Source organism: Natator depressus, chromosome 1 (assembly GCF_965152275.1).
Source record: "Natator depressus isolate rNatDep1 chromosome 1, rNatDep2.hap1, whole genome shotgun sequence".
Classification (NCBI taxonomy): domain Eukaryota; kingdom Metazoa; phylum Chordata; order Testudines; family Cheloniidae; genus Natator; species Natator depressus.
The window spans coordinates 14295743-14317327 of NC_134234.1; the positions used below are offsets into that span (position 1 = coordinate 14295743).

The following is a 21585-nucleotide window of genomic DNA, read 5'->3' on the forward strand; positions in this document are numbered from 1 at the left end:
CGATTTGGTGGTTTTTCATTAGTTTTCCTCTTGTAATTGTTTGTCTGCAGCGATAGTGAACTTTTCTGCAAAGGAGTCACAGCCTGGACTGTGCCTCCTGTATCCATGCTCATTATTTTGGCTTCAGCTGTCGCTGACTCAATCTGGGTAGCAATGGTTATTGCTTTTTCTAGTGTACGTTGTGTTTCTAGAAGTACACGAAGCATGGTTTTTTCTCAATGAGCTGGTCTCTAATCATCTCATCTGCCATATTCCCAAAGTCACAAGTAGCAATCAGACTCCTCAGGGAAGCAATATACTGCATCATAGTCTCCCCTGGTTTCTGTTCATGCTGGAGAAATCTGTAGCAATTAGCTACTACGTTCACTTTTGGTACAAAAATGTTCTTTAATGCAGTGAGTGCAGTCTCATATTTATCGTCTGCAAGGGGAAAAGTGTAAAATATACGCTGCCCTTCTGCTCCAAGGCAGTGGATTAGCAGAGCAGGCTTTTTTACTTCAGAAATCTCTGTAGCACTGATTGCAAGCAGATAAGTCTCAAACATATGGATCCAGGCAGTAAAAGCAATTGGAGGCTCGCTTGGGCTTTATAGAAAGGGTGCAGGTGTGTTCAGAGGCAGAAGATCCATCCTCGTTGCCAAAATGTTGTAGTAGCCAGGCAAGGTACTAACAAACTTCAACAGGACTTTATTTTTTAAAGTGGAAACCTCTTTTCCAAGCTGCTGCTGCACCCTCAGTAGCTCTCCCTCAGCCTCTTCAACTCCTCTCCCCTCCTTCCTGTTTCCTGTCCTTCCAGACTCCCATCAGCCTGTGCTCCTAATTCTAATAGAATCATAGAATCATAGAATATCAGGGTTGGAAGGGACCCCAGAAGGTCATCTAGTCCAACCCCCTGCTCGAAGCAGGACCAATTCCCAGTTAAATCATCCCAGCCAGGGCTTTGTCAAGCCTGACCTTAAAAACCTCTAAGGAAGGAGATTCTACCACCTCCCTAGGTAACGCATTCCAGTGTTTCACCACCCTCTTAGTGAAAAAGTTTTTCCTAATATCCAATCTAAACCTCCCCCATTGCAACTTGAGACCATTACTCCTCGTTCTGTCATCTGCTACCATTGAGAACAGTCTAGAGCCATCCTCTTTGGAACCCCCTTTCAGGTAGTTGAAAGCAGCTATCAAATCCCCCCTCATTCTTCTCTTCTGCAGACTAAACAATCCCAGCTCCCTCAGCCTCTCGTCATAAGTCATGTGCTCTAGACCCCTAATCACTTTTGTTGCCCTTCGCTGGACTCTCTCCAATTTATCCACATCCTTCTTGTAGTGTGGGGCCCAAAACTGGACACAGTACTCCAGATGAGGCCTCACCAGTGTCGAATAGAGGGGAACGATCACGTCCCTCGATCTGCTTGCTATGCCCCTACTTATACATCCCAAAATGCCATTGGCCTTCTTGGCAACAAGGGCACACTGCTGACTCATATCCAGCTTCTCGTCCACTGTCACCCCTAGGTCCTTTTCTGCAGAACTGCTGCCTAGCCATTCGGTCCCTAGTCTGTAGCGGTGCATTGGATTCTTCCATCCTAAGTGCAGGACCCTGCACTTATCCTTATTGAACCTCATCAGATTTCTTTTGGCCCAATCCTCCAATTTGTCTAGGTCCTTCTGTATCCTATCCCTCCCCTCCAGCGTATCTACCACTCCTCCCAGTTTAGTATCATCCGCAAATTTGCTGAGAGTGCAATCCACACCATCCTCCAGATCATTTATGAAGATATTGAACAAAACCGGCCCCAGGACCGACCCCTGGGGCACACCACTTGACACCGGCTGCCAACTAGACATGGAGCCATTGATCACTACCCGTTGAGCCCGACAATCTAGCCAGCTTTCTACCCACCTTATAGTGCATTCATCCAGCCCATACTTCCTTAACTTGCTGACAAGAATACTGTGGGAGACCGTGTCAAAAGCTTTGCTAAAGTCAAGAAACAATACATCCACTGCTTTCCCTTCATCCACAGAACCAGTAATCTCATCATAAAAGGCGATTAGATTAGTCAGGCATGACCTTCCCTTGGTGAACCCATGCTGACTGTTCCTGATCACTTTTTTAATAATTACAAGCAACATCTAAACACCACACATTGATAAATTCTGGCTCCTACTCAGGCTCAGGTTGGTCACCCCTGCCTTACACCGTCATACACCCTGTGTCTACACAGCAATTAAACACCTGCAGCTGGCCCAGGTCAGTTGACTTGGGCTGAGGGGCTGTAAAATGGCTGTCTAGACATTCGGGATCAGGCTGGGTCCCCCCTCGCAGGGTCCTGAGCCCAAATATCTGCACCCCAATTTCACAGCCCAAGCACCACTAGCCCAAGTCAGAGGAGCCAGGCCAGCCATGGGTGTTTAATTGGTGTGTAGACATACTCTAAAAGGCTGGTTTTTGGAAGAATTGGTTGACGCCTTCCAGTTTCTGTGGTCTGGCTCTGAAATGTAGATCAGATGCAATTTCTATCACCACCACCTTCCCCTCTGCTAGGAACTCAGGACTTGAATAGAGCACTATTGTGGATAGCTTAACTCTTATTTTCCTCCCTGTCTTTCGCTTCTGATTTTACCTATATATTGTTGTTGGATTGGTGAAATGGCTGGTCTGTGAATGCCAGGTACTGGTTTGAAGCTGCATTCCAGCTGGAATATTTTTCTGTCTCTTTGGTGGTTTATATGGAATTATTTTTTTAAACCCAAACCCCAGTGTATTTTCCCCTATAGCACAGTATCAGCATTTAATGTGATTGTGTAACTCCTGGTTTCCCAAGAAGGATCGGTACCCAAATATTGGGGGTGGTTGTTTTTTTTTAATGACTTGTTTGTTTCATCTCCCATCTCTGATCTGCTTGGAGGGAAGGGAAAGGCCCTCTCTCTAATCCTTGTTTAATCAAGCAGAGTTGCTGAGCTATTGGCTCACTCCCTAATCTTTGTTTTCATACTTATCTTCCAGGTATTTATATAACCGAATGGGATATTGGAGTGACTGGTCCATTCCAATACTTGTAACAGCTGCTGCTGGCTTTCTGTATATCACAGCGTTATTGGTATGTAAGATAAAATCCCTCTATGAAAGCTTGTGTAGAAAACCGGAGCATGAATGTCTGTGCAAAGGGGTTTATGAAATCTTACTGTCGGGAACAGCTTAGTTCTGTACAGTGTGTTTCTCATGTGCTCTCACCCTTAAACAGCCCGGACTAAATGCAAAAATTTCAGCTTGGGATGACAACTGTGCGGTTCCACCGTCAGTCCTGCTGGCTGTGTCGCTCGCCGAAATTGCAGCGCATGTGTTCGTGCTGCAGCTGGCCTCCTGAGAAATAGATCTCTCAGGTGTCTCATATTCATGATGGTTTCAGTCCTGTCTGCTCTTGCAGCACCAGGCTTTGGTCCCTCGGTCCTGGGCAAAATCTGCTTCGCTGCGTCCTGGGCTGCCAGGGCCAGTAATTTCAAGCTGATGCTTCAGCGGGCAGCAAATTCTTGCCTGGCGCAGCGTAGATAGTGCCTTGTGCCAGCTCCATGGCCCTGGGCAGTAACACAATAGTAGTTTCCCTCTCAAGGGGGATAAAAGTCCATTTATTAGATTATTTCTATGGAGAGCACTCTTCTGTACAATTGCCACGGTCTTAAACCTTCCTGCCAACCCCATCCTATAACTGCTTTTCTTCCGTGCCATTAAGCAATCTCTTATTGAAGGTGCATTTTCTCCACATGCTGAATGAACATGTATAGCTTGTCCGTTCGGATCTCTGACTGGCTTCTCTTTTGATTGTCCTTTCAGATTTTAGCACTATGTCACATAGCTGTGGGACAGCAAATGAACCTACACTGGCTCCACAAGGTAAATTGCTCCTTCTCAGTTAGGAAACCACCAAGGATCTGGGTAAACCAAAGAAGACTGAAGGAATGTACGGAGGCCCCGAAACGTATTGCTCATGCAGGGGTGTCAGAACTACTCGGCTGGCTGCAGCACTTGACTTTAAATCTTGGCGGGGGGAGGGGGAGACTTATCCCAGCCTGTTACATAGGAAGTAGAACCAAAACCTTCCCTTCTCTCAGCTATTAAAGATCCCATTGCCCCAGTCTGGATAATTTTGGTTTTTGCCTGCCACAAATTCCCCAGGCATTTCCTGCCACAAATTGTATGTGCTCTGGGAAACAGTCGCCACATTTCATTCACTGGTGGCGGTTTTTCAGTGGGGCGGAGAGATTCCTGTATGGTTTGCTAGATAAAGGGTGCTATATAACTGTTAGCTTTTTACCTGGGTTCCTGTGGCTGATGGCAAATGCAGAGTCATGTGAAATTATGCTGAACCTTCAGGATTTTTGAATTTCTGGTTGGAGAGCCGAGTTCAAAGAGGTTTAATAGTGGCAGGTTGGAGTCTCTTCTGCAGCAGGTATTATCTGAGCACTGCAAGAAAACATAAGTTAGGATGGCGAATGGCAAAATTGAGCACCAGACAGTTACTCCCTTTACTTCTGAAGCACACTAATATTTAGGTCTAGCTTATTATCTTATGTAGAAAAAGTCTGCAGGAGGCAAGACAGTTCCTGAAGTTTGCTTTGCAGAGTTCCCACTTGATTATTCCGTTAGGGAGGGCTGGAGTTTCCCCCACCTGAGGAATGAACAAGAGGTTCAGCCCTGACAACCTAGAGATCTGAGATCTGCACGGCCCATGGATGTCCACACAAGCCCCAACGCCTCCGTACTGCCCTTCTCGACTCCCGCAGACCCTTGTCTCCACAGCTCCTTGAAAGCTTTCCCTGGCAGTATCTATCCCAAAGCATTGCCTGAAGGAGACAAGGGGGCCATCTTGTTATGTGAGAGTCACAAATATAACTCCCCTTTGGCAAGTAAGTGGAGGAACTGCACAGAGAATAAGTGACTTACCCATAGTCCTACAGTAAGTCAGTGGAGCAGCTGGCAATATGGCTCTGCAGCACTTCCTGTTTTCAAAGCATTGCACAAGGAATCCTGACTGCTAGCTCCCTGCTCTAACCACTAGACTTCTTTACTAAGACAAAGCTTCCATGGGGTGGGGGTGGGGTTGGGACCTGAACTCTGAGCAGTTGATCTACCTTTTGCTTTCAGGGGACTAATTTCGCTTGTGGGGACTGTTGCCCGATCTTTAGATTGTGTATTAATTATATTGATTGATATATATAATTCTTAAGACTTAAGAATCCCCAGTTATCGCTTTGAGGGATGACAGGTTCTTGTCCCAAGATCAGGCCCAGTATTATTTAAATTATTATATAACTGGGAACCCCGATGTGCACAGGTGCAACACTTGCACTACAGGAACCCTTTTATATTTACAAGTTTAGTTTATTAACACATTTAGCACAGTCACAAACAGCCCAACTCAGTAAGGTAGGTAGAGATACTATAGGATGTACCTCTGCACGCCCGTCTACTTGTAGAAATGTGAGTCATTGTCTTCCTCATCACCATTGCCTTCCACAATATCACCAGTGGCCATCATTCTGGCACCTCCCAGGGACTACAGCTCTCTCTCCTACTGCCCCTAGGCTGGGATGTCACTTTCATAATAGGTTACGCTAACACTGTTATGTTGGATGCATATTCAGTAAGGGATTCCCCCCCTTTCCTTATTTGTATTTCCTCATCTTACTAACGTTGTAGTGTCTTTTTTTCTATAGATTAGTATATCAATGATCTCAACTTATTATCATATACGTCAGTTTGTTACCATGCCCCTTTTGTGGTTAGGTATCACATTTGTTATTTCTTTCCTAACTGGTTATTTCAGTTCTTTCCAAGTTGTGGTGTACCTGTTACATTTAAAAGGGTATGAACTTAGGAAGCCCCCTATGCCAACCTACTTCAACGTATCCTCTATGTTAAGGTCACAGCTATATATGGTCCTTTATGCTTTAGCTCAGCACCATGTATCTAGGTGAAAGGTCCCAAACATATGAAAGCAGTGAACGTAATAAAGGCAAGCTATAGCCGACTGGGCTAGAGAATAGCTCCCATTGTGAAGCTGATTTTAATTTTTAGTAACCAATTTGCAGCAAAGCACATCTGTGTGCCTTGTTTGATTTGCAAAAACACACAGGATACAAGCTTCCATTTGCAGGTTATTATTTCATAGAGAGCACCAGCTTTATGCTGGGCACTGTGCAGACCTGGAGAAAAGATCCCCGTCCTGTTCCAAACAGCTTGCTGTGTAATTCAGACACATGCAATGCCATTCTGTGCTGTTCACAACGTACTGGAGAATGGTTCAGGCACAAAACAAGGAGGGTGTTGAAAGGTTTCATGAAAGATCTATGGTTTGAAGAGGGATGTGATGAGGTGTGAAGCAGGTCCCTGGAGGCACAAGGAAGGGAGCGTTCCAATCATAAATGGTAGCGTGGAAAGAAGTGAGAGAAGCCCATAGTGAGAGAAGGATAGCAAGCGGGGTGCTTGGGAGGATCCGAGGGTGTGTCTACACTGTGATTGAAAACCTGCAGCTGGCTCGGGCTCGTGGAGCTTGAGCTGAGGGGCTGATTAATTGCAGTGTAGACATTTGGGCTGCAGCCTGAGCTTGGGGGCCTTCCTGCCTCACAGGGTCCTATAGCCTGGGCTCAAGCCAGAAAATCTACACCGCACTTAAACATCCCCTTACCCCGAGTCAGCTGGCATGGGCCAGTGGCAGGTTTTTAATTGCAGTGTAGACATACCCATAAAGACCAGGAAGGGGGAGGGGTGTACTGTAGGCAGGGGAGGAGGTGTTGAGTCGTGAACTTGAAAGCAAGAGGAAGCTGGTGAAAGAATTCGTGGATTGGCCCAAAACCAAGCAAAATTTGGCAACTTTGGCTGTGTCTTGATTTGCGTTTTCAGGTTCAGGTGAAATTTGGGGACCTCCAACCTCTGTAAATTGGAACAGAAAAAGATGTCCATACACCAAAATCCACAGAGCTTAGCGGTGTATGGAAACACAAGTCTGCAGGAGAACAAGTGCTAGATGAAACACTACTAAGTGTAAAATATATATATATATATATATAATATATATATATATATATATACACACACACATATGCAATACACAAACACATAATAATTGATTATGGGACAGATCCTACAAGCTCTCAATACACAACTCCTGTTGAAATAAGTGGGAGTTCTGCACCCGGGGGGATTTTGCAGGATTGGACCCTTAACCAGCATATGTGCAGGGGATTTGAATTCTGCCACTTTCCTGTCTCTTTCCAGAATGTGTTGCTGTTGGGAGGTGGTGGGTGGGGAGGTAAAGAAGGGGGGCGGAGGATGTCTGCTGCTGAAAAACAAGTTGTTGATTCTGAGCACAACATATGTTTCTTGGCGAGGAGTCTGGTATTTTTCTGACACATTCCAGGTGGCTGGTGGGCTTGGGTGAGTAACACCAAAAGAGAAATATGTTACAGGGATCAATTGGTGATTGCTGCCCCCGCCACCCCTGTCCCTCACAATTCCAAACCAGACTTGTCCGTGTCTTCCCCTTGAACTTTCCAGATGCTGCAAGGCGGGAGGCTGAGCGAAGCGGTGGGACCGCTGAAGGCCAGAATTTAAATTTGTGTCTTGGTTCTTTTTCGTTAACTTTGGATGGCTGAAATCCAATGCCATGTCAGGAAATATCTGCTCCTTGCACTGTCAGGATGGAGTGGCCTGTATTTTCAGGGCAAGGAATCTGTGTTCGAATGAGGGTCTCTTCCATGATCCTATAAAGAGTTATGGATCATGGGCCAAGTTCAGAGGCCATATGTAAGACAGTGTCAACTCCTTTAGACCAAAGGCTCTACCTTCACATGTACCTTCTTCCCACTCCTGTGTATTACTCCAGCTTGGTTTTCTTTACATATCTGGGGTCTGAGAGGGGGAGGAGGGTTCAAGGGAGTCTGGGGCTACCTGTACACATCACCACTTAATTGGTCCCCAAGCTGGGAGTGAATCCAGCTATAACTCTCAAGCATTCTGTTAATTGCCGTCCACTTGGCTGATGTACGCAGGCAGAACACTTTCGCCGTTTCCCCCAAAGCTTTTTTGCCCAAGCAGATGAGTTGAAGGTAAGCAGAGTGGCGATCAGCGTGCCTTCGTAGTTCTGTCGTCAGGGTAAGGGCCTCGGGGTGGGATACTTCTGTTCACAGGCTGCCTGGATCAAATGCACACCCCTCTATCCCTGCTATTACATCCTGCCCAGAGCCCCCGAATGGGTTGTAACAGTAACCAGCAGATACAGGTGCTAAAAGGAATGAATCATGAACACTGTTGAGGGACATACAGACAGAATACAAGCAGCCTTCTATATGTTGCTGAGCACTTCCTCCCAGATGATCTGCTAGAGCAGAGAGCACAACAGGAAGGTCGCTAGTCACATCCGTATTTGTGTAATTCCACCTACTCCAGCAACCCATGAAGGCTCACACAATCCGAACCGCCGTCAATGCACCTTTGGAATTCCCCACCTTTCTTATTGTTCGTGTTGCAAAAACAACTGATCTCAGATTTCACTTCTCTGACCTGCGTAGGTTGAGTAAATCCAGTACGATCAGGAAATCACTGGAAATAATGCGCGAGGCCACCTCATTTGGTGGTGAACGCAGAGATTTTTGTCTAAGCCAGCCAATCCAAGCCGTCCCCTCCCTCCCGTCTGAAGAAGGCCTCCCAAAGTTTAGAAATGGGTCCCTAAAATTCTTACCTATCAGACCTTCCTCTCCAGTGCAGTTCAGACCAAGTTTAGCCTTAATCCATCCCTGACCCCCTTAGTGTAAACTTCACCTCTCTTTCTTATGGGCAGCTGCTGAGAGAAATTTCACCCTGACTGTTCATGTAGGAACGAGAGGAAACCATATCATTGCACTCTTTTCTATTGTGCCATGAATGTTTATTGACCATTATGCTCGTGTTTGCGCACGCACCCATTCCTGTCACCAAGGACATAGAGGCTGGTGTAAATTCATTGGTGTCTGACAAATTACACCAGTTGAGAATCTGCCCCTTACAGACTAAAAGCAAGCCATATGCTGATTATTCAAGAGAAGGAGAGACAAGGTGGGTGAAGTAATATCTCTTATTGGTCCAGCTTTTGTTGGTGAGAGAGACAAGCTTCTTCAGGTCAGCTCTGCGTAAGCTCCAAAGCTGGTCTCTCTCACCAACAGAAGCTAGTTCAATAAAAATATTACCTCACCCACCTCGTCTCTGTAATATCCTGGGACCCACTTGGCTACAACAACAGTGCATACAGGAGAAGGAGCGTACAGGGGTCGTGCATGAGGAGGAACTGCTCAAAGGGGTGGATTAGAAAGAGTAGGGAGGGTGCATGGCAGATGAGGACATGGGAATTATTCTAGGCCCAGGAGAATTTCTTTCCCAGGTGAGAAGTATTTTACTCAGAAATAACAAGAACAGGTTTTTTGAAGGTTTTTTTTTTTTAAAAAAAAACAAACCCAACAATGAAAAAAAACCTCAGCTCTTTTCATGGCAATGGACAATGTGTCTTAAGTTCAAACAAATCCAGATAGTTGTAGGAGTTTTGTACTGTATGTTTGTCTAACCTATGCTTTCTCTCTCAAAGACTTTTTGGTCTCTCTTTTTTTTTTTTGCTCTGAAATTTTCTGTAAAGAATCCAGATCCAGCCAGTACATGAGATCAAGGCACAGAACAGCAGCATCCTCTGAATCTAGCCAGACGTACAGTGCAGACTGAGATAACAGATGGAAGAGAACAGTGTTCTGACGCATTTGCTAGAATGTTCTTTGTGATAGAAATGATGGATAAGACAGACATGGCAGGCTAAAGCTGTAAAGCTGAAGTTCTTTCTGTGCCATCGTGAGGCTATTTTAACCTTTTGCCTTCAGTGAATCCAGTGATGATTTTTTTTTTTTTTTTTGGCGCTGTGCATAGACTCGTTCATTCTGAATACATCCAAGTGCTGCAAAAGATGCACTGAAATAAAGGGGGAAGCAATGCATTGGATCCTGCCTTTTTGGGGTGTTAGAGCTTCATAAAAAATCAAATAATAACACTAGCTAAAACTTGCTAGGTTCCTCTACATAACTCTTTCAGTGCACCTCAATGCAGATGAGCAAGGGTGTTGCCATTTCAGATGGTGAATCTCTCCCAGGGGAAGTCATGTTGAACTGTGCCCAGCTTTGAGAGGTGGCTGCTTATTGGCGTGTCCTTGTTGTGGTGTACATGCACACCGTGGTGGTGTGTCAGCATGACACAATGCCAAACCGCTGTTTTGGAATCCTTTCACTTACTGCAAGCTAAATTTGGAGAACTGCTCTAATAAAAGTGGGAAGACCCTTGAAAATGCAGTGTAGATGACACCCCTTCACCTTTTTTATAGAGCCCCTGACATCACTGACTTGGGAGCAAATGCCCTGGCTAGGGCTTTCCATGCTTACTGCTGAGATTCTAGTCCCACCTACTGATGCCAGTGAAATGTTCTTGTTTCATCAAATGTCTCAGTTGATTCATATTTTGAAGCCTGCTCCAAGAAGGGAAGAGAAAAAGGCAATGGTCAATTTCATGGACTGTTTGAGTCTGGTAATCTGTCTGAATTAATAAACTAGTGGAGGATTTAAGGCTGAGTTTAACCAGTGATCAGTGTGGTTACTGCCAAGTTAATTTTTGTCCTGGGTGAAAAAAGATTGTTGACCTGTCTATAATCAGGCCTGCCTCACTACGCTGTGGGATGGGACTGGATTGTGATACGGTTCTGTAGAAGAAAGTGATACAGTGTGTAACGCTGGTTACAGAATATGGTTAGAATGTAAGTGTGAGTGAATGGGAGGATTCGAGGCCGATTATACTATCTATACATAAAGCTGTTTTTCTTTTTGTATATACTTCCCCTTATGGGAAGCATTCATGTTTGTCCAGATCATCCCTTCTCCTATCTTAAAACAAAAAGAAAAGGAGGACTTGTGGCACCTTAGAGACTAACAAATTTAGTCTCTAAGGTGCCACAGGTACTCCTTTTCTTTTTGCAGATACAGACTAACATGGCTGCTACTCTGAAACCTATCTTAAAACAGTCACATGGCAAAATGTAATGTGTGTTGGTTCAAAATTAAGCTTGTGGTTTTGAATGAAAATACTGTAGAATCTTTCCATTTCTGAAATATTTTTTGTGACATCTCCATGACTAGAGGCTTGCAACCCTGGTAGCCCATTCTCTACAGTCCTCTGCTAATCTTTGTGGATGAATAGTCCTTTTGATCCACCCAGGATACCATGTTGTCCATCCAAGATCTTTTTTCTGCCTTGTATTCTTCTGCCAATAACCTTCCCTTCCAGTGCCTGAAAACATGCATTGCCCACTAAATCCCTTAAAACGGGTCTTGCAAATTGAATCTCTCCCTTCATAGGGTCTCTAACTAGAGTTTGTTGAGTTCAGATAATCTCTAGTACCAAAACATCCTTTCAGCAAAGATCCATCGTCTTACCGAAATATGTGATGCCGAAAACATCATTTAGTGGAAACTCATTGAAAAGCAAAAATCAGGAGTTTCAAAATGGTCTTCAGAGGACTTTTTTTCACAATATTGTTCAAACGAATATTTTCTATTTCAGCACAACCTTAGTTGCTAGGTAACTTTAACTTCCCTCCCTGTTGGATTGTTACAACCCATAGCCAAGAGGGTATCACTTGTATTTCAAGTGGGCTCTGTGTCCTGCCACTGCCGCTCTATTGCTAAAGAGGGGGCCGAAGAGAGTGTCAGGATTTAAAAAGGAAAAGCATGCACTGGAAACACGCTTGTTGAAATGTCACCTGCTCTGCGATTGCCATTGCTTGCCCTTTGGCAAGTCACTTACCCTCATTTTACACATGGGCAAACTGTAGCACAAAGAGAGTAATACCAAATCCATCTCACAATGGTGTTGCCAGACTTACTTCCCCTTTGCAAAGCACTTAAAGAACCTCAGATGAAAGGTACTATGCTAAGCGGACTACACAGCAACAGTGTTCATATTAGGGATTTGACTTGTAAATACTTTCTTCTTTTGTTTCAGATCGGCCTGATGGCGACCTTGGTAGTTACCGTAGTAACCATGTCTTCTATAGCACAACTTTGGGATGATGAATGGGAGATGGTAGTTATTTCAATGCAAGTAAGTTGCATAGTGCGTTTGGCAATTTAAAGCCTTGTTGCAAAGAACGGTGCTTGTTCTGTAGTTTTCAATACATAGGGTGAAATCCTTGCTCCCATCAGGTCAATGACACAACTCCCATTGACTTCAGAAGGGCCAGGCTTTTACCCATAGTCTCTATCTTTGGAGTTATTAGTTCTTATAAATTAGGCTGAAGCAGAGCTACAGAGCTGGACATATGAAATATTGATCTTGGATGTCACGTAAAGCCCTCTGAAGTCAATGGCCTATTGGGCTGCATTAGTAGAAGCATTGCCAGCAGATCGAGGGAAGTGATTATTCCCCTCTATTCGGCACTGGTGAGGCCACGTCTGGAGTAGTGTGTCCAGTTTTGGGCCCCTCCACTACAGAAAGGATGTGGACAAACTGGAGAGAGTCCAGCAGAAGGCAACGAAAATTATTAGGGGGCTGGGGCACATGACTTATGAGGAGAGGCTGAGGGAACTGGGCTTATTTAGTTTGCAGAAGAGAAGACTGAGGGGGATTTGATAGCAGCCTTCAACTACCTGAAGGGAGGTTCTGAAGAGGATGGAGCTAGGCTGTTCTCAGTGATGGCAGATGACAGAACAAGGAGCAATGGTCTCAAGTTGCACTGGGGGAGGTCTAGGTTGGATATTAGGAAAAACTATTTCACTAGGAGGATGGTGAAGCACTGGAATGGGTTACTTAGGGAGGTATCTAGGTGGAGGTGGAATCTCTATCCTTAGAGGCTTTTAAGGCCTGGCTTGACAAAGCCCTGGCTGAGATGATTTAGTTGGGGTTGGCCCTGCTTTGAGCAGGGAGTTGGACTAGATGACCTCCTGAGGTCTCTTCCAACCCTAATCTTCTATGAGTCTATGATTCAATGAGACTCCAGCAAGCTCAATTAAGTAGTTATGTTGTTTCAGTTTGTGTAGCTGTGTCCCAAATTTTGAATCCTAGGAGTACAGACTGTGAGCTTTAAAATTCCTTCTGGCCTTAAAGGAGAATTCCATTGGAGATTTTTTTTGGGGGGGGGGGGTGTAATACTGTGCTTCTGTTTAAAAATTAATTAAAAGAAGACCCTTGATTTCTTCAGAGCAAGTGGAATTTTCATGTTGTAAGGCAGGTGAATAATGGGGGGAAATTATTGCCAAATATTTTAGTGAATCCTGAATTGATTTTTGAATCAGCCATTTTTTCACGTCTCTTTGTTTACTTCCCCAAAGATGTGTTTAGTGGTTTGGGTTGGGGTTAACTATCCTTTGTAGGAATACTCAGATGCATGCACAAAGAAAAGGATGCATACACGAATAAGGCTATTCCCTATTTGTGGCAGAAGTGACTTCCCCTGGTTTCTGAAGATTTAGTCATGTAGTAATAGAGTGGGAGCAGTACCATGTGACTAAGGTAACCAGTCACACACAATGAAGAGTGAAGTGTCAAAGCATATACTAGATAGTACTTAGTCCTGCCATGAGTGCAGAGGACAGGACTAGATGACCTCTCGAGGTCCCTTCCAGTCCTATGATTCTATGATTTGACAGGTGGTGAACAGCCATCCGGCTATGCTGTGTGTAAAGTTGTTTGCTGGACAATCTAAAGAGCCAGAGTTTTGTATTTATAATTAGTATTAATATTAGATAGCAGCAGCAGCGGTAAGGCAGGGGGGAAAGGTGATGGGAGTATGAAGACTAGGCTGCAAAATGTGTATTTCCTCCTGCACTCTTGTGTATTTAATCTGCTGTTTTAAGTAGGGCTCTGTTTCCAATAGATAGCGGCAGCAGGGGACCCTCACATTGGCCTTCCACTGGTGTTCAGAGTGCCAGAACTGCACAGCTTTGTGTTTTTTGATGTCCAAGCCACACTGGCAGGTTGAGGGTGGTGATGGTTGAAACTGGGTGCAGTCAAAAGCTGATGGAAGTGCAGGGACACCTGGAGCATGGGGTTGCGTGCCTGACCATCTTGGCTAATAGTGATCGTTGGACCTATTCTCCGTGAACGTAGAGCCACTTTGTTGCAGCAGCTAAAGAACACATGGGATCTGTCTCAGAATGGGGTAGGCAGATTCCCTCTGGAAACTTCACTGTTCAGCCGAGAGCACTTGTCTTGAGACTCTACTGTGTGTGTGTAATAACTGTTTGAAAAGTTAAGTGACGCTGCCTATAAAATACCTTTCATTCAGTCCTTTTTGTTTGTGTTCCCGTAGGCCACAGCTCCCTTTCTGCACATAGGAGCCCTGGCTGCAGTCACGGCCCTGTCTTGGTTGATAGCTGGGCAGTTTGCAAGAATGGAAAAAGCCAGTGAGTACCAACCAGACTTCACCTTGTTTGCCCACGTACTTCTGTCTACGTGTGTTCTGAGATATGTTTGGAGTGATGTGTTTTTAAAGAACAAGATTGGCTGTCAGCTGACAAGATCCTATTGTCAAGAACAGCTGATTGATCTAGGATTTGTGCCCTTGAAGCTACTTTCTCAGATCTTCAGACCCTCTACTGTTCAGAAAAACTGGGGGAGGTTATGGTTACTATCCTAGATAACTGGACAAACTCGGATGGAAGCAGGAGTGGGCTGGCCCAGTCAGGCAGCAGTAAGCCACTTACTGTTTTTCTACCAGTAGACGCACACTATAACTGAAGGATGTGAAAAAGCATTTTCTGAAGCCTTTTTTGTTTTAAGACTTCCCCAGCAGCAAGAAAGAAGTTAATTACACCACGCTCCAGCAGAGTGATGTGTTCTTACGTCTACAGTTTAACCACAAAACCCTCAACCCAAGACATCTCACTGGCTCCCCATTCATTTCAGTTCATAAATAACGTCCTTGTTTTTAAAAGCCTTCATGTGCCGATTGCTTGTATTACAGTAGTGCCTACAGGCCCCAGTTGAGATCTGGCCCCTTTACTCTGTCAGTGGTTCTCAACCCACGAGCCACTTTTGTGGCCCAATCAGCACGCAGCTACGGCCTATGTGACATTCTCAGGGCCGTACTGGTAGTATATATATTTTGTGGATAAGGCCCATGTAACACAGAGAGAGCTGCATATGCGACCCACAGTGGTTAAAAGGTTGAGAACCACTGCTCTATATACTGCACAAATGCATAGTGAGACACTGTCCAGGCTTCAAAGAACATAATCTAAGGAGACAAAGGTAGAAAGAGCAGAAAGGTGAGTGGTAGAGATGGGAATCGAACCTATAATTGGTTAAGAGATAGCAAACAAAGGATAGGAATAAATGATCTGTTTTCACAATGGAAAGCAGGGTCCCCCAAGGATCTGTACTTGGACCAGTGCTGTTCAACATATTCATAAATTATCTGAAAAAAGGGGTGAACGGTGAGCTGGCAAAGTTTACAAATGATACAAAATTACTCAAGATAGTTAAGTCCAAAGCTGACTGCGAAGAGCTACAAAGGCATCTCACTAAACTGGGTGACTGGGCAAGAAAATGGCAGATGATATTCAGTGTTGATGAGTACCAAGTAACGCATATTCGAAAAATAATCCCAATTATGCATATAAAATGATGGGGTCTAAATTAGCGTTGCAACTCAAGAAAGAGATCTAGAAGTCATTGTGGAGAATTCTCTGAAAACATCCACTCAATGTGCAGCGGCAGTCAAAAAAAAGTAAACAGGATGTTAGGAACCATTAGGAAAGCGATTAGATAATAAAACAGGAAATATCACAATGTGACTCTATTAATCCATGGTGCGCCAACACGTGGAATACTGCGTGCAGTTCTAGTCACCTCCATCTCAAAAAAGATGTATTAGAATTGGAAATGGTGCAGAGAATGGCAACGAAAATGATTAGGGGCAGCTTCTGTGTGAGAAAAGATGAAAAGATTGGGACTGTTCATCTTAGACGACTTAAGGGGGGATATGATGGAGGTCTATAAAATCATGACTGATGTGGAGAAAGTGAATAAGGAAGTGTTATCTCTTCACGTAACACAAGAACTAAGGGTTGCCTGATGAAATTAATAGGCAGCAGGTTTAAAACAAACAAAAGGAAGTACTTCTTCACACAACACCCAATGAACGTGTGGAACTCATTGCCAGGGGATGTTGTGAAGGCCAAAAGTATAAGTGAGTTCAGAAAAGAATTAGATCAGTTCATGAAGGATAGGTCCATCAGTGGCTGTTAGCCAAGATGGTTAGGGCCACAACCCCGTACTCCAGGTGTCCCTAAACCTCCAGCTGCCAGAAGCTGGGACTGGATGATGGGATGGATCACTTGATAATTGCTGTTTTGTTCATTCCCTCTGAAGCATCTGGCACTGGCCACTCTCCGAGACAGGCTACTGAACTAGATGGACCATTGATCTGACTCAGTATGGCCGTTCTTATGTTCTTAATCCAGTTCTCCTGACTCCTAGTCCAGTGCCCTGTCCACTAGACTAAACTGCCTCTCCTCTAATCTAGCTTCATGTGTAATCTATCCAATCTCATGGGCCTTGGACCTTTCTACTGCCTTCACCATTCTTTCAGTTTACCTGCCACTAGCCACCTCACTTTGCCTTCAGCAAATATCAAATATATTTTCTGAAGGGTTCAACTGTAGAGCCTATGAAATTACTGTGTTAAAGCTGTAAAAATTATTTTAATTAGTAATTGAAGGGTAGTGTGAAATGCAAGCCTTGGGAGGGTTTGGCAGTACTTACAAAAAATTGCCAAGAAGTAGGTGTTGAGTATGTGGAAGCAGTGGCTGAGCGAGAGGAAGAATATTAAACATGTAAAGAATTCATATTAAGAGAGACTTCTCCAAAGGAAAATTTGCTGTAGTTTAATTTACAAATGGAAAAGCTGTACCTGTTCAACAAAGAAAAGAAAAGAAATAATAAAATAAAATAAAATACAGTGTGTAATTATTCTGCCAGTCAAGGTGGGAGGAACTGTCTACGAGAGTAGATAGTACGTGTTCCTTGAAGTTCTCTTCTCTGTATTGTGCTCTTAGCTAAGCCAGGAAAAATTGCCACTTATTAGCTCTGCTATTTCCTCATGTTAAAACTTTACAACAGCCTAAGGCACCGTTCATAGAGTAACTTCCCCTCTTACACCATAGCATCACAAAATGCCTTGTATATTCAGGGATCATTTTACCCATCACTGAAATGCAGCCACCTCAGGGGTACAATGCAGCAGCTCTTCAGTGGTACAAACCTGCATCACGCTGCAGTATAAGACAGGAAGCAAAGAACACTTCGTCAGTGGAAACTGCTAGGGGAAAGTAAGGAATGCGAACACAAATCCACAGCACAAGGAGAAAGTTGCATCTGTCTTGCCCACCTGACCATAGTCATTTGTAGACGTACTGGCTGTTGCCCACTGTCATTGGCACAGGAGTCTACGGTTCCTGTCCCTTTTCAGGCATCAGACTCTTTAGCTGTTCTTTTCCCCAAATCCAGAAAAGCCAGCTCAAAATAAATGGTCTCTTTATAGCTCTTGTTGTTTATAAGTTCCTTCCTCTCTCAGAACTCACCCAGAAGGCTTCCAAGGCCAAACCCAAGACGCGGGATTAAAAGAAGCAATAAAAGCAGTGAAGCGACGGGAGGAGCTCTGCCAAAGAACTCGTTCGGGAAACCAGATAAAATGGGGTGGGGAGGAGGGGGCTCCTCACCAAGGCAGAAAAGAAAGGAGAGGAGAAATGTACTCCGAGAAACAGCGTTGTCTGTGTCTGCCTCCAGAGTATCAAATGTCTGTTGGTGATTACAGAAGAGAACCAACCCACTTCGCTTTCCCCCAAGGTCTTCATTGCACAAGCAGATAAATACTCTACAGAGCTGAGAAACTGCAGGTAGATTTTTTTCCAGCCATCTTGGTTTGATCATAAAATGTGAACCTTTATTTTTCAAGTCAAGGCAACTTACTGCTGGTGAAAAGGGCTGGAGGCTAATGGGCTCCAGTCATCTCCAGAACAGGAACACGACAGATGAGAGATGCCTGATGTGCTCTCTCTGTTCTTACACAGCATCCTTCTCTGTAGTATCTCGGGGCCTCTTATACACATAAGAATTCATCATCCTAAAGCCCCTGTGACCTTGGGAAGTGCAATCCCCAGTTTGTCAGAGATTGTGGCTTGCCCAAGATCATGTAGGAAGCTGGCTGTGATTTCCAATAAGGAGCTAGTTGTTGGTGAATGTTGTGGTGTGGGAATAGAACCCTAAACCTCGTGAGTCCCAGTCCGGTGAGTCACCCACAAGGCCACCCTCCAGTGGGACATAATGCTGAGCTGAAGGAACTGCCTTTGGGAGGCGAGACGCTAGTTCAGATGCCATGTACATTCAGTCTGTGGCCTTTTGCTGAGATGACTCGCAAAGGAGCTAGCTGTGGCGATTTTGCAGTGTGGCGCACAGACACCAGTCTCTGCACGTGGAGGATCCCCCTCCATGCACAGTTCTGCCCGTTTTGACACACAAGTTTGGCTGCTGCCTGCAATGGGCTGTCCCACCCTGCCCTGCCTTTCCCATTGCTCAGCCCCGCAAAGAGCCCCTGCGGCATCAAGGATCTACATGTGAGCAGGATGTGACAGGCTGGGGGCTATCCCCTACCAGCCCCATGTGGGGATCTACTTAAAACTGGTGCTGTCCTAACTTCCAAGTGGACTCTTTCTGTGATGTGAAGACACCCTTAGGGTAGGTTGCCAGGAGCAGCGATCAGCAGGGGTATTCCTGACAGGGAGGTGGGGGTGAGGGCGCAATGGCCTGGAACCACTGTGGAGGCACAGGGCCTCCATGCTAATCACCGTGGCCTCTGACAAGTCCTCCAGGATATGAGCACCTGGCTGGCAACCCCCTAGCTTTGTCCACGGAGTGGATGGGGGCAACTTTAGGTGAAAAAACTAGGAAACTCCACCAGGGGAATCGCACATGTGACTTTCCACACAGTGGGATGGTCACTAGAAATGGGACTGAGATTGGAACACAGTTTGTCACACCACATGTCTTTTAACAGACACAGTGACTTTGCTCATGACTCATCTGGACCCTATGGGTGAAAGGCTTGCTGCTTTTCCATCACGTACACTCTGATTCATCCGATTCCACCCATAAACAGGGTTTGCTGGGACTCCCATTCCCCATGGCGTATGTATAGGCCAGTAGTGTGTCTGGTTTTCTGTAACCACAAACACTTTCCAGTCTAACTCAGAAATAGTTTTGATCCTTTATCAAACTCTGCCAGGCTACTTTGGAGCGGTACCCGCCATCCCTTGACATGCCAGGCACATCTTGTTATAAAAACAGACTTCTCGCTTTGTCTCCTAAATAATGTACCTAAGTTCATGGGACTGCACCACAGTTAAAATGCTGTGTCCAGGAGGAATGTGGTCCCAAGATTCATGGTATTAAAAGGAAAGTGATGCCTTCAGCTGCCTCCCACATTGCTCTGTGAGGTTTTCTAAAGAGATTAATGGGCTTCCTGGAAATGAACTTTACATTTCCCAGCATTTGTGGCTAATGGTGGGATTCAGCTTCAATCCCATTTCACAATGGTGCACGTCCTGTGATCTATGCTGAGTGACATTGACCTTTCTCATGCAGGTCAGTGATCAAAATCTGTCCTAGCACATGTATTTCATTTAGTATTTGCCTAGGATTTGGATCACTGAGCTGCATCGGCTCAATCAGCAGAGGTGGATAGGAAAGGAAAGGGTCTTTCAGACTGACAAAATGGGCTATTTGAGGCTTGGTGGAATCATAGCGTGTACTTCTGGGGCAGAGAAATCCAAGTGGAAAGAGCCATTACAGAGTAATCCAGAGCAAATTGGAATTACCTGGAAGTTTTCAGTGATGTAATTTAGCTCCAGAGCACCACAACTATGTGATGCTGTACACCACGATGGCACCTAGTTTACTTATCTCCTGAGCACTCGGGAAGGACTGGAGCTAATTTCTCTCCCACACTTACATTCTCGTCTAATTGATTGGCAAGTAGGTGCATGCTTGAACAAGGATATTAGATGGCAAAAGCAAAGGGCAGCTTATAACTTAGCAACTGAACATCTGTGTTCAAACCATTAACCAGACTTCCTGTGGCTGTTGCTTCTCCCAAGAAACAACCCCGGTATCATTGGTTTCAAGTGACTGTTAATAGCCCATCATGTTCAAAGCACCTATCATCCTAACTAATGCAGCTCGGTAGGGAGCTAGGAGTACCTCTGCAGTGGCTGTCAGCACCATCTTCTAAAGATTCCCATCTCATTTGAGTGAAGTCCTTGGCAGGCAAAGGAATGCTGCCCTTTGCAAAACGCAGGACTGAGAGAGTCAGGGGGTCTGGGTTTTGTTCCTGAATCGGCCATAGACTTCTGGTGTTGCCAACTCTCATGAGATTGCAACGTTTGTTGTTTCTCTTAACGCCCCGGCTCCTGGAGTCAAGTAATTATGTGAGTCTTATATTTTAATTGAAAGCTACATTTCCAGCTCTCATGATTGTAGAGAAAATCCTGAAAATGGGACCCAAATGTACTCCTGAGCCAAACGTCTTCGCCTTTTGAGCTTTGACTGGTGATTTTTTGGAATGCTTGGGGTAGGCAATGCTGACTTTGGGCAAGTCACTCAATCTCAGTTTTCTTCATGTGTGGTGCTTGCCTACCTGCCAGGAGAACTGTCACAATTTAATCCATTGGTTGAGACGTCTGAGATCCCAAGGTAGGAAGCCCTGTAGAAGGACAACATACTTTTTATTTATATTTACCACTTTTGCTACAATACTTAAACACTGTGTGTGTACTGCTTTTTCTCCACTGCTGTTGTAGCCATTGAGCTCAACTGCAATGAAAGCCAATCCCAAGGCAAGTTGGAGCCATTAGAAGGCAGCAGACATGGACTCTGACCCATTAGAAGCATTAGTCACTGCAAGCTGCATCTTTATCCAAGATATAGTGCTCCTGAGAGCAGCAGTGGACGCTGCTTTGTAGGACTGACACACTTGACCTGGTCCCCGGGCTGGTCTCTGGACTCCCTGATGTCACTATAAAAGTCTGGAGGGGTTACGCTTCCCAAGAGATATATTGGAATACAAAGAACCGTGCTATAAACTAAAATATTCATAGTGCGGTGTAACATTTGGAAGTGGATATTAAAACTTAACAAAGAGGGAGGCCTACAGTATAATAAAACCCATAGTGGGTCTGTTCAATTGTGGCGGCAGTCAAAAAAGCGAAGAGAATGTTAAGAACCATTAGGAAGGGGATAGATAATAAGACAGAAAATATCATAATGCCAGTATATAAATCCCTGGTACGCCCACACCATGAATACTGTGTGCGGTTCCGGGCACCCCATCTCAAAAAAGTTACATTAGAACTGGAAAAAGGACAGAGAAGGGCAACAAAAAATTATTAGGAGTATGCAATAGCTTCTGTATAAAAGAGATTAAAAAGCCTGGAACTGCTCAGCTTTGAAAAGAGACGAGGGGATATGATAGAGGTCTAT

The 21585-nt window shown here is 44.8% G+C and overlaps 1 protein-coding gene across 3 annotated transcripts in view; it reads left to right on the forward strand.

Moving 5' to 3' along the window:
• Positions 1-21585, forward strand: part of GDPD5 (glycerophosphodiester phosphodiesterase domain containing 5) — a 337315-nt gene that overhangs the window by 253972 nt on the left and 61758 nt on the right. For all 3 annotated transcript variants that reach the window (XM_074955111.1, XM_074955119.1, XM_074955130.1), the window contains exons 5-8: positions 3001-3094; positions 3826-3885; positions 12055-12153; positions 14360-14453. In XM_074955111.1, coding sequence (XP_074811212.1) covers positions 3001-3094; positions 3826-3885; positions 12055-12153; positions 14360-14453 — 347 coding nt within the window. The remainder of the gene's footprint in view (positions 1-3000; positions 3095-3825; positions 3886-12054; positions 12154-14359; positions 14454-21585) is intronic.